Genomic DNA, 12,685 nt, shown 5'->3' with positions numbered 1-12,685 from the left:
GGTGAGTGGGGCGTGCGGTTGCGGGCTTGGCCCTCCCCCGGTACCCGTCGCCCCTCAGAGGGGAGTCGAGGACTTGGGAGGCGGGGAGCGGCGAGGGGTCAGCGGGGCCGCGGACTGGGGAGGGCCTTTTGCACTGGGTAAATGCGCAGCAACCCAGAGGTGCGGTGAGGGGGCGCTGGGGGTAGCTTTTGGGGGGGGGGATAATTGGGAAGGTGGGGGGGGGACTGAAATTCCCAGAATTCCAGGGTGTTAACCAATCAGAAGTGAGTCTGGACTTTTGACCCCCCCCTTGGGTCATCATAGAGTTGTGATTGGCTGGTTTGCGTTGCCCCCCTTTCCTGCTGCCTATTGCCTCTTACTTACCCAGTGACACCCAACCTTGAGCAGTTCCTGAGGACCCTGTTAGGGGAAAGGATTGATTTGGGCTCGTCTTGACCCCCCTCCCGCTTTCCTGCCTGTTGTCAGGGAAGGTTAGCCCTCCCGAGGGACGGGAGACAATCCTTGGGGGTGCCCTGTAATTGAGCCCATGGGTCTGGCATCTCTGCCTTTGGAAAAAGGAAGCAGCCCCAGGCAAGCTAGTGAAATCAGTGACTTGCTGAGTTGATTTATGAGGGGCAACGCTAGGCCTCCTATAGTACATGACAGGACCCAGGCCCATATCACAGCCTCTCCAAAACATGTCAGCTCTTCCAGGACAGCCTGGCTCTGGGTTCTTTCTCTGGGCTGGGAGGGTAGGTTTTAGCTCACTTGCCAGGAAGAGTGAAGAAAAACCATGTGACTGGAGAGAGAGCTAGTCTTCAGAGGGCCTCAGAACATTGTCCATCTCCTGGATCCTCAAAGTGGCCCACTGACCCTCTCGAGGGTCAGTTTTTTCCAGGAAGTCAGTGTCCCCGAATGTAGTCTGTTTTGATCCTTTGCTAACTGGACCCCCTACCCCCAACACATACGCATACAGAGACAGTCCCCAAGGGAAGTTGCCAGTGTGGAAGCTTCCTTGAAAATCATGTGACCCTGGCCAAGCTAGGCTGGGATGGGCATATACTTCAAGTGTCTGCCATGGCTGATACTGAAGAATTAGAAGAGCACAGGGCCCAGAGGCCAGGCTGTGATAGCCTGAGGACCCCGGAATATCTGGCTCCTCCTACACAGGGTAGGTGAAAGGAGGAGGGAAGAGCTTGCCAAGCTGAAATACTGCCTGGCTCCATCATCCCCACACACACCAGCTTGGTATGCCATGTTTATAGGTGTATTTTCTCCTTTACAATTAGCCCATGCTGGTGACCCCAACAGAGCTCTGTGTGCCCTGAGCCTAGCTTAGGTGACTCTTCATCACCACATGTGGGCAGAACAGAAACTAAGGTCCTGAACCAGATAGTGCTGAAAAATGGCTGATGAATCCAGGGCCCCTTGAGTGCTATCACTACATGCACAGCCACCTTTTGAGACAGGAGGCTTACTAAATTACACAGCCTGGCCTCAGAACTTGTCCTCCTAAGTAGCTGGGCTTACAGACATGTGTCACCACACCCAGCCCTTCGCCTGAAATTCTTACACTTCATTCCTACCAGTAGTAGATAGGGGAACTGAGGTGTCAGTCAGGAGATGGATGGAAGGTTGGCCCTGAAATTGGGCAGGGTGCCTATCCAGTAGATTACCTCCTCATTCTGTCAAAGTAACTTGGGGACTCCATACCTAGGGTGTGTTTGTGGAGGAGGACACCTTCCATGAGTGCCAAAGGCCTGTTCCTTTTGTGTGCCTGCAGGCCTGACTGAAGGAAGGGCAAAAATATGGCTAGGGGTAGGGAGCCTCTTTCCTGGATGAAGAAGTCTTAGGGATTGATGCCATAGACAATGAACGGAGCATAGGCTTGAAAGAGAACCACTTGGGGAGGGGCTTGATGACCAAGGTGGGAGTTGGGTGAGAGGGGACAGGATCACGTGCAAAGGTGAGAGCACACTTGAACACAAGGGCATCATGGCAGCGTGTACTTCCAGGCCCATACCCCCAAGCTTCACCTTGAGGAGCCCTGGGGTGAGGGCCCAGGCACCCTGGCAGGCCGCCTGCCACCCGCCCGCCTGCCCGCCGCCTGCCTGCTTGTCTGTCTGAGTCTCTCCTTTGTGCTCTGCTGTCTCCGGGCTCCTCCTCCTCCCCCAGCCCAGCAGAGACAGCACATGCCCCACACATGTGACTGAGGGAAGCTGGAGCACACACAGACCCACACACATGCACACACGGAAACACCACAGGATACATGCACACCCACCCTGCCCCCGCCCTACTCCCTTAGTGCTCCTGGGTGGGAACAGCGTCTGGGGCTGAAATGGCTAGAAGCAGGGACAGGGCCTCTGTAGGGCATCTTCTGGGCAGGATGCTGAGGGGGCTCGGGCCTGTCTGGGGCAGCATGTGGCTCAGAAGGGTTAAGGTTGGGAGGAGGGGAGGGGAGGAGGCAGCAGTGGTGGCGGCTGAGAGCCAGGAGAGGAGGATGGCAGAGCGCCAGGCCAACGGGAGGCCGGGCACAGACAAAGGAAGGGGGGCAGGCACACTGGAGGCCCGGGTCAGGGGCCCGGGCAGGGGGCAGTGCCGGTACCTCATCCTGTGTGCTGGGGCCAGCTGCCTTCCCAAGTCCCCACCTCCAGAAGGAGTTCTCCAAGAAGGGATTCTCCAAGGAGTCACCTTTGTCATTCTTTGCAAACCCCCCCCCCCCTTTAAGGTCTTCTCAGACTGGTTCCTTTGGCTGGGACTATTCTGCCCTGAGGGGTGGCAGGGGCAGGGCTGGGAGAGCAGGAGCCCACTTGCTGGAGAGAGGGAACTCAGAGCTTGTTTTGTTTTGTTTTGTTTTATTTTGTTTTTTGCAGTACTGGGGATTGAACTCTGGACCTTATGCTTGCCAGGCAAGCACTTATTCTACTGAGCTATCTCCCCAGCCCCCCAGAGCTTGTTGAAGAATGGTATGCCAAAGTCAGGATGCATCTTGCCACTTAGGTACCCTTCCCCACAGTGAGGAGGGGTTGCCCTTGTGGCTCCTCTCTGAGGACTCAGACTGGTGAGGTTGTGAGGTCTGAGCTGAGGACAAAAAACAGAGCACACACTCCTCTTGCCTGCCTTGAGGGTGGTCATCTTGGCCTACGGGGGATGGGAATAGGAATGGCCACAGTGCCCCAGGGCTGGGTTTACATCTAGCCTTCGAAGCCCAGAGTTTCCACCTCAGGCCCTCAGGCTGACCTGTCTCACTCTGATCTATTCAAGTTCAGATATTTGAGGGGTTTGGGAGTCTAGTGCAGTAGTGGGGCACTTACTAGCATATGTGAGACCTCTACATTCAGGCCCCAGAACCTCAATTAAAAAAAAGACATTTTGTGTCGGTGGGGTTCTAGTTGGGCTGCGGTTGAGAATAAGCCCTGTAAAGGCAACTTAAAGTGCAGCGTGCTTTGGAAAGTTTAAAGGCAGGAAACATGACTGGAGGAGTATCTGTGCTGGAGTTGGGCTATGCATGTTGGAGTCAGTAGGCACGGCCTCTATCCTAGTGGTAGGTTTTTTTCTTTTTTGGTTGGGGCAGATCTTTTTGAGACATCTTACTGTGCAGCTCGGATTGGCCTTGAGCTCGCTGTGTAGCCCGGGCAGGTCTTGGAACTTGCAGTGACCGTACTGCCTCAGTCCTTCTGAGTGCTGGGGTAACAGGTATGTGTCACCATGCCTGGCTCTGGTGATTAGGTTATATATAGTTGGAGAACCTGGCCAAATGTCATAGATTGAAATATTTCTGAAAGCTGGGGCATGTTACATGGTTAAGACTGGCAGGGAATGGTGTAAGGGTCTTAGGGAGGGTGGGTTGTTGGCTAAGTCCCTATATAACACACAGACTTCGTTCTTTGGGGTCTAACAGTGACAGGATGCTGTGTGTCAGAAGTCACAGTGTGTATGAAGTTTGGGGCCTGACATACTATGTACCAGTATGCATGCCTGTGTTCAGGGCTTTTTTTTTTTTTTTTTTTTGTCTTTTTCAGTTAGGGTCTGGCTGGTCGTGAACTCTCAATGATCCTCCTGCCTCAGTCTCCTGAGTGCTTTGATTACAGGTGTGCACCACCATGTCTGGTGATCAGGGCTTGGTAGTTTAAAATATATCACAGGTTGAAGTGTACATCAGATAACTGGTTTATGTGAAGGAGAGGTGTTATTTTTCTGTAGGGGGTGCACAGAGCCAGGTGCACTGTTAACTGCATAGACAACCAGTGGGTGTGACTTGACAAATGGTGTCCTTGGGTCATGTGTGAATGTATTTGGCATAGGATGGGGAATGAAGAATATATTCAAATTGTTAAAGAATGAAAGGACAACCCCATGTGCACATTTATGTGTCCCTTTTCTGGTATGTTTAGGTAATAGGATCTGGACTGATCCCCAATGTTTTTGTTGTTGTTTTTTTTTGCGGTATCGGTGATTGAACTCAGGACCCTTCACTTGCCAGGCAAGCACTTATTCTACTGAGCTATCTTCCCGTTTTGGAAGTGTCCTCCCGTTGGGATACTTGTAGAGAGACCAGAGAACAGACCCTTTCCCACTAAACATGCCTTTCCACTGCCCAGGATGGGAAGGACTCAGCCTGTGATGCCCTTTCTAGGGGCAGTGGGTGGGCAGGTGCCTTCCCCGTCTCTGCCAACACCTCTTTCCCGGCACCTGAGTGGCTTAGGGATGACAGAGTGGAGGAGGGCTGTTAGGGCGTTTAAGACTGGGTTGGGGACAGGGAACCCTGGAGTGCCCCCTCCCTGCCGCCCCGTTTGCAAGCTGAAGTCAGAATGTATCTCGGTCAAAAACAAGCCACCACCCCACCATCCCCCCCAGGCCTCTCCCTCCCGCCCTGGGACTTCCGTAGGGTAGCCTAGGGTGACAGCCTAGGCCAGCTTCCACCTGAGAGCGGCGAGCTGGAGTGATGGGGAGGAGGTGTGGCTGGCAGCTGGAAGGTGCGGGGAGTCGGCGGGGGCCAGCGTGACCCTCCCTCCCGGTCTCAGCACAGCCCGGGAGCTGGGGGCTGCTTCTGACCCCTGCCCCGGACCTCTGCCCTGTGCTGGTCGCGCTGGGGCCGGAGCCCTCGTCCCGGCCCCGGCCCCCGGCTCTTTTGTTTTTCTCGGCGGTCCCCTTCCTCCCTCTGCTCCCGCCAGCTCGCGGGGCGGGGCCGGGGGCGGCTCCACCCTCCGCCCGCCCCGGGCCGCGGTCGCGGAGGGGGAGGGGACGGAGGGCGGGGAGGCCGGGAGGGAGAGAAAGGGAGAAAGGAAGGAGCCGGCGGCGCCGCGCGTGGCTGAGTGGAGCGCGCGTGAATGTGAGCCCGTCCTGCGTCCCGCGCCCGCAGCGGGGCCCGGGCCCGGGGAGCGCGGACGGCTGCGCGGAGGCGGCGGCCACGGGAGGCGGCGGCGGAGCGGGCGGCGCGCGAGCGAGCAGCCATTGTTGAGGGAAACCGTGCGAACAAAGAAGGCCCCGGACACCCAGGAGGCCCCCAGCCCGGGGCTCCAGAACTTTCCCCCGGGGCTGCGGCCGCCGCGGGGCGGGCCGAGGCCGAGCGGCCCAGGCCTTGTGCGGGCGTCCGACCCGCTCGGGACAGGAGCCGCGGAAGTTGGCCCGCCTCGCCTCCTGCCTCTGCCAGGGCCGCTCGGGGCGCCCCGACGGCCCTGCACCCCGCCCGGCCCCCTCCGTTCTCCCAGGTAAGTCCGTCGTCCCGCACACTGGGGGGCGGGCGGACTGAAGGCCGTGCCCACCGGCCAGGAGAGCTGCCCCGTGGCCGAGGTCGGGCTGAGGGCTGCTGGCTGACCTATGCCAGCTCGCGGGACCGGGAGCCGGCGGCCGGCCTGGTTACCATGGGAATGCCCAGCTGCGGGGCCCTCCGCCCGCACGCCGCTTCCCCGCACGCCGCTTCCGCCTTGAGAAAACTTTGCTGGCCCTCCCCTGCGCACCCACGTCCTGAAGACTTCAGGTGGCTGGCAGAGGGGTGCCCCTCTCCAGGGCCTGCGACAGGTGCCCCTCACACACCCCCACCTTGCTCCCTCTGGCCCTGCTGCTGGGGACCGGCAGCCACGGGCACAGATGGTCGCGGTGATGTCCCTCCCCTTCTTTTCTCCCTCAAGCCCCTTGTGCTGGGGCCACTGGGAGTTGCTGTGGCTCTGGGGAGATCCGAGTTAGTTCGTGTCCATTCACTGGAGGTGTAAGTAGAGGTGCAGGCGCCGGGCTTCAGTTCATGAGAACTGTCAGCTGGGCTCAGACAGCGCCTGCCCTTTCTCTGGGTAGAGAAGCAGATTTTGAGACACTTTTGTTTCAGACCTGGAGAGGAACCCAGGTGTCCTGCATCCTTTGTCTTCAGGCTCCTGAATTGACGTGTTTCTTTAGGAGGGGTGGAATCAGAGGGCAGGCCTTGGGCAGCCTTTGTGGAAGTGGCGCCCTGGACAGAACGCGGGTCTTCCTGAGCGCCCCGCCCTGGGGAGTCTTAGTGTGTGCGGGAGGAGAGGAGTCAAGGGGGCAGGGGACTGCCTCAGCCCTGAGACACAGCTTCGTTCAGCCCGGTGTGGAAATGCAGCGCGAGCTGTGCTGAGGCAGGTGGTGTGCGTGGCTGCGCCGGCGCGCAGGCACCCCAGTCCTGCCTGGGGCTGCAGAGCTCCAGCGCTTCGCAGGCAGGCATGTCGGGGCGAGCGGAGGGTGGGGGCCGGCTAGGCCAGGCGCGGGGCACGTGTGTGCAGGCCAACACAAGCTTTCGCTCTTGGCCCCAGGTCTGGGCCCCACTGAGACCTGCTCCTGCCCACATTGCGAGAAGGGACCCCCAGGAGAGAATTAAATGACACATATTGGCACTGGGTCTTTGTCTCCTCCCCCCAAGGACCAAAGTAAACTTTTTAAAAAATGTAAATTGGGGGGAGGTTTCAGATACTAGTCAGTACAGCTGCCTTCCTAATCAAGTTTTAGGGACCTGTAAAAGGAGTAACTGGGGTTAGATCCTTGGGGTATGCTTCAGCTTTCCTCCTTCTAGAGGGAAGGGAGGAATAAAGTTGTGTGAGTGCCCGGTTCCTGTCCCACTGTGACTTTCTCCCCGGTGGGAGATAGTGTGTCTGACACTAGGTGGAAGAGGGGCTATATGTGGCCCAGGCCCCGACGTACGGCAGACGCCTGTGTCTAGCTACCAGGTGTCTCCTGGGCTCCACTTGTGTGCCGTGGGATCCCGTGGAGGCTGTCTCCCCTTCTGTTGCAAGTCCCAAGAGAAAAGGGGTCAGGGTTTAAGTTTCTGCTTCGCAGACAATACTCTCCCTGTGTGGGTGTGGTGTGGGGGTTGGGCTGATCAGGCCGGGCCGTTGGTACAGGAGGCAGAACGTCCAGCTGGTTATCTGGTGGGTGGCACCCAGCAGACATCCCCCTTATCTCTCTCCTCTGCCTTTCTGAGACCCTGGGGATATCGGAGGGGAAGAGTTCCCAAATCTCCCATTTTCATTTTATACCCAGGTCTCTACAAATGGAGTCAGGTAGAACTAGTTCAACACGTGGGAATCAGGATGTCTGGGCTCAGACCCTAGCTCTGCTAGTTCTGTGATCTGGGGGCATCCTTTCAGCCCTAAGTTGCTTCATCTGTGAAATGGGAATATTACTCTGGTGCCCGACAGTGTGGTTGTGAGGATTGAAGGAAACTATGTAGCTATAAAGGGAGCTTATAAAAACCATCGTTCAGATATCTATCTTATGGTAGTCTCATTTCCGTTCCTTTTCTGTTATCCAGGGCTCCACCAAATAAAAATTACGGTTTTAATTGTGCTCCAAGAGGGACTTGGGGGACTCTTCTCTGTTTTAGGTTGTTCCTCAAAGTCATTCAAGCTGTACTCGCCGAAGGAGCCCCCGAACGGCAACGCCTTCCCCCCATTTCATCCCGGCACCATGCTGGATCGGGATGTGGGGTGAGTCCTTGGCCTACCTCCTAACCCTTCAGATGGGGGCCTGTCTGGAAAGGGGAGGGAATGACCCCCCATAATTCCTGTCTTCCACCCCCATCCTCATAGCTTCTTTCCTTACACAGCCCAACTCCTATGTACCCGCCTACCTACCTGGAGCCTGGGATTGGGTAAGTGGCCTCCAGGTGGGAGGGAAGCGCATCCTCCTACTGTGTAAAGCAGAAGTCGAGGTTGGGGTTCAGGCCCTGTTTCTACTGTCCACTTCTTTCCTCCAGGAGGCACACACCATATGGCAACCAAACTGACTATCGAATATTTGAGCTGAACAAACGGCTCCAGAACTGGACAGAGGTGTGGCCCAGGGAAAGAGGCTGGAAAGGGGAGGTTTGGGCAGCCCGTGGGCTGTCCTAGGACATGTACTCACTGGTCCCTCTCTCCCTAGGAGTGTGACAATCTCTGGTGGGATGCTTTTACCACAGAGTTCTTTGAGGATGACGCCATGTTGACCATCACGTTCTGCCTGGAGGATGGACCAAAGAGATACAGTGAGTTGGGTCCTGCTTTGGAAGGCTGGAGGATCTGCACCTGTGTCATTTTGAGGCTGGACATGAGTCTAGAAGAGCCACCCTACTGGTCTGTCTCAGCAGGGGAGGTGTCTGTCTTGCCTCTTCTTGGTTTTTTGGTCCTGAAGAGTTTGTCCTGTCTCTACAGCCATTGGCCGGACTCTGATTCCACGCTACTTCCGCAGCATTTTTGAGGGGGGTGCTACAGAGCTGTACTATGTGCTTAAGCACCCCAAGGAAGCATTCCACAGCAACTTCGTGTCCCTTGACTGTGACCAGGGCAGCATGGTGACCCAGCATGGAAAACCCATGTTCACCCAGGTCAGCCACCCAGCAGATGTGGAGCACGGGGTACCTGGGCTTTTCTCTCCCTATGTGCACTCATAGGTCACCCCAGGGACCTGAGATGGCAGGCAGTGCAGTATTGAGGAAGCATTTATTGGGTTTGAAAACAATAGTTTTCTGTGTCCCAAGTTGTACACTGAACAAAAACCTGTTCTCATAGAGTTTGCAGCATACGGTGTCACTGGCTATGTGCGGAAAAGATGCAGATTTGTTAAGCTTTCTGCTGTGTGTGAGTAAGGGCCAGGAATGACAGCTGTGGATTTATTTTTGTGGTACTGGGGATCAAACTAGGGACCTTGTGCTTGCCAGATAGGCACTGAGCTATATCCCCAGCCCAGGGAATGACAGCTGTGTGGGGGCTGCTGCATCTGTTAGGCACCCAGATTGACGTGCAGGTCGCAGAAGCATAAGCAGCAGGACAGACGTAAGCAAGCTGGAGAGCTGTAGCAGGCAGTAGGCACACCTGTAGGTATGCGGTGAGGAGCAGCACTGACAAGCCCATCCACAGGTGTGTGTGGAGGGCCGGCTGTACCTGGAGTTCATGTTTGATGACATGATGCGGATAAAGACCTGGCACTTCAGTATCCGGCAGCACCGAGAACTTATCCCCCGGAGCATCCTGGCCATGCATGTGAGTTGTGGGCAGACTTAAAGTGCACGAGGAGCGGGGCAGGCCAGAGCCTAGCTCCCTGATGGAAGAGGGAGGCGAGGCTGTCTTCCTTCATTCCTCTTTCCTCTCGGGGTATCCCGGAGCTCAAGTGACAGGACCAGTAAGCACATGCAACCTAGAGTTAGTTAGTAGTCTTTCTTCTCCACAGGCCCAGGACCCCCAGATGCTGGATCAGCTTTCCAAAAATATCACCCGGTGTGGGCTGTCCAATTCTACTCTCAACTACCTCCGAGTGAGTCTCAATCACACGCTTCAGCCCCGTCCCCTTCGGTCTTACTGCACATCTTCCTGACAGCCATCTCCTGATCTGCCCCCAGCTGTGTGTGATACTCGAGCCCATGCAGGAGCTCATGTCCCGCCACAAGACGTACAGCCTCAGCCCCCGAGACTGCCTCAAGACCTGCCTTTTCCAAAAGTGGCAGCGCATGGTGGCACCCCCTGGTGAGTGATTCCTCAGGGCTGGAGCTGGGTCTCTCTGTGATGGTCTCTGCTCCTGGGTCTGTGATAGGCAGGGAGGGTTTGGTCCCCTGAGTGGCTTGCATAGGAGATGGGGCCGCAGGGCACTCTTCCTACCTGGGGCTTCTCTCCCTGCACAGCGGAACCCACACGGCAGCAACCCAGCAAACGGCGGAAACGGAAGATGTCGGGGGGCAGCACCATGAGCTCTGGGGGCGGCAACACCAACAATAGCAACAGCAAGAAGAAGAGCCCAGCCAGCACCTTCGCCCTCTCCAGCCAGGTACCTGTAAGCATCTCGGCTTTCTTCTCTCTTCTGGGCTGCCCCACCACTCACCCCTGACCCCTGTCCAGCCTGAGCTCGTTAGCAGTCATAGAAAGAAGTGAGGACAGTTTGCCCCGTGCACTCTGCCTGGATGAGCTCTGTCCTTGCGGGCGGAGAGGCCCTTGGCTAGGCACATACCTGGCTGTAGGCACAGAGAGCACACAGGGACAGCCAGCAGCAGAACAGACAGACATTCAGGTCCAACAGCTCAGGGCATAGTCCACTGAAAACATGCACCCTCACACTACTAGAGGGACGCGCAGACTCAGTGGTGTGCAGACCTGTCGCACATACAGGTGCGTATACACATGCACGATTCCCTCCCTCATGTTTCGGAACTGCTCCCTATCTCTGACGTGGACGGAAGGCTAGGAGTACCCAAAGCTTGGGAAAGCTGGACCAGGGAGCTAGGGAAGTAGGTTGGAGTTTCTCCCTGGACTCTGGACGGATGTGGGCCATGGGCCAAGATGCTCTGGCGTCCTTCGGTGGGAAGGACTCTGGGAGCAGAGGGTTGGAAGAGCTGGGGCTTCACACGGCGCTGAGGCGGGGTAGGGTGTGTTGAGTTTCCAGGGTGGTTTCAGGGGCTTTGGGGTTACTTGCTGTCCTGGGCTGGGCGAGCCCCTGCCCCGATTATGTTTGGGGACCTCCACCACTCTCAGGATGTGATGGTGGTGGGGGAGCCCACCCTGATGGGCGGGGAGTTCGGGGACGAGGACGAGAGGCTCATCACTCGGCTGGAGAACACGCAGTTTGACGCGGCCAACGGCATTGACGACGAGGACAGCTTTAACAACTCCCCTGCGCTGGGCGCCAACAGCCCCTGGAACAGCAAGCCCCCGTCCAGCCAGGAAAGCAAGTCGGAGAACCCCACGTCGCAGGCCTCCCAGTAAAGGCCCCGTCTTGGCCACCTAGCACTCCGCCTGCCTGCCCCACCCCACGCGGCCCTGGGAGCAGAAGACAGTGAAGAGAATGAGCATCTAAAATGGGCAGCCTCTATCCACCCACTTCAGGGAGGAGCTGGATTCACTGGGGCAGGTGCCAAGATTTGCCCCCAGTTGCCCTACCCTGGGCCTGACCCCTGTGGAGCCTTTGGGGTCGGAGGTTCTCAGCGGATGCCTGTGTAGACCCTGAACTGAGACGCCCGACCACGCCCACTCCCAGGGCGTTGCTTCCACCCTCCCCCGGGTTCTGGGTCCCGCCCTCTTGGCTTCCCATTGAAGCCCAAGGCTGTCTGTACCCACAGCCCTGGGGTCTTAGAGTCACGGGGCTGGGCTGAGCATCCCTCTCCCTGGACATCTGGTAGGACGGGCAATGTTCTGGACTCCTCCCTCTGCCACTTGTCCCAGCTCCAAGTTTTTAAAAAAAAAATAATATTATTAAAAATGTAAGTTTAAAAAAATCACTCATGGTTCCCCTCTTGCCCCTGTGAAGTCCAGCTACCTCCCTCCTGGCACATGGGGCCAGGGCCCAGATGGGGAGAGTGGGTGGAGTGTGTGCGTACTACTTTATACAGTTGGAGAGCTTTAGACCAAGAGATCTTTTACCATCTCACCTCCATCTTCCTCTGGAGTTGTGGCAGGCTTGCCACGGGTTGGGTCGGTGGGGTCACATCTTTGGGATGCCCCCCTGCTGTTGCCCTGCCTCCCCTGCAGCCCCGCCCTCTAGGACCCTGGCCTGCCCTCTGAGTGCCTGTGACTGTCTCCCTGTGGTGTCGTTTGAGTCCTCCACTGGAGCAACTGTGGGTGGAGGGGTGGCACCCTTCCCGAAGAGCACAGAGGAAGGGAGTGGGCTCGTCCATTGCTGGCTGGCTTGTTTTGTCTCAGTTGGGGAGATATAGATGACAAGGGGCTCATCCACTCCTGCACTACCCTCGGCCCTGGCCCCCAGACTGCAGACCAGGCCCCAGCTGCCCCTCCCCAAGAGGAAACAGCCAGCCATGGAGACCCTCTCACTCTGTCCCCCCGGGGGAGAGGCCTCTGTCCCGGGACTCCTGCCCTTGTGGTGGGGAGAAGACAGCTGGCATCTTTGCTTCATCACACAGTTGCACTCAGAGGCCTGGGAGGGGGGGAGGCCAAAAACGGGGATCCCTGTGGCCCTTTCCTGTGGCCACTCAGGAAGTGTCAGTGCCACTGACCCACTCCCACTGGCCACAGGGTCCCCTGCACCCTGCTGCTCCACTCCAGCAGCTGGGGGTAGGAGCTGTTGGGGTGAGGAAGGCCCACAGCCCACCCCAGGTATGCTTTTTTTTTCTTTTGGATTTTTGTTTTTGTTGTTTTTATTTTTTATTTTGGGGGGGCTTGGTTTTTGGTGTTTTGTGTTTTTTTTTTTTTTTTTTTTTTTTGCCATTTGAGTCCTGTATGGTACTGCTCAATAAAGAGACTTTGGTTTGAGAGCGTCCTGCTTGGTTGATGAT

At 57.0% G+C, this 12,685-nt stretch overlaps 1 protein-coding gene across 4 annotated transcripts; it reads left to right on the top strand.

Annotated features, from left to right (window-relative positions):
* The first annotated feature begins 5,585 nt into the window (after positions 1 to 5,585).
* Ldb1 (LIM domain binding 1) lies at positions 5,586 to 11,674 on the top strand. 4 transcript variants are annotated; one of them, XM_004631462.2, is made up of 11 exons: positions 5,586 to 5,693; positions 7,817 to 7,919; positions 8,039 to 8,083; positions 8,189 to 8,264; positions 8,356 to 8,458; positions 8,625 to 8,797; positions 9,330 to 9,452; positions 9,640 to 9,723; positions 9,809 to 9,932; positions 10,088 to 10,236; positions 10,932 to 11,674. In XM_004631462.2, exons 2-11 carry the CDS (start codon positions 7,900 to 7,902, stop codon positions 11,160 to 11,162), a joined length of 1,128 nt encoding a protein of 375 aa, XP_004631519.1. In that variant the 5' UTR covers positions 5,586 to 5,693; positions 7,817 to 7,899; the 3' UTR covers positions 11,163 to 11,674. The 4 variants fall into 4 exon arrangements, with proteins under 4 accessions (XP_004631519.1, XP_012370255.1, XP_023571322.1 ...); XM_012514801.2 differs by lacking the exon at positions 5,586 to 5,693 and having other exon boundaries at positions 10,088 to 10,230; XM_023715554.1 differs by lacking the exons at positions 5,586 to 5,693; positions 10,932 to 11,674 and adding an exon at positions 10,524 to 10,925 and having other exon boundaries at positions 10,088 to 10,230.
* The last annotated feature ends 1,011 nt before the right edge of the window (positions 11,675 to 12,685 follow it).

Source organism: Octodon degus, unplaced genomic scaffold (assembly GCF_000260255.1).
Source record: "Octodon degus isolate 3935 unplaced genomic scaffold, OctDeg1.0 scaffold00042, whole genome shotgun sequence".
In the NCBI taxonomy this organism is placed as follows: domain Eukaryota; kingdom Metazoa; phylum Chordata; class Mammalia; order Rodentia; family Octodontidae; genus Octodon; species Octodon degus.
Note: the sequence above shows the minus strand (reverse complement) of the source record. Positions and strands in the feature narration are given on the sequence as shown.

What these genes read in the sequence shown, in the direction of transcription:
- Ldb1 (XM_004631462.2), top strand. Translation starts at nt 7,900, where the DNA reads ATGCTGGATCGGGATGTGGG. An exon ending in TACCTGGAGCCTGGGATTGG is followed by an intron (nt 8,084 to 8,188) that starts GTAAGTGGCCTC and finishes TCTTTCCTCCAG; the next exon opens with GAGGCACACACCATATGGCA. An exon ending in CTACTCTCAACTACCTCCGA is followed by an intron (nt 9,724 to 9,808) that starts GTGAGTCTCAAT and finishes ATCTGCCCCCAG; the next exon opens with CTGTGTGTGATACTCGAGCC.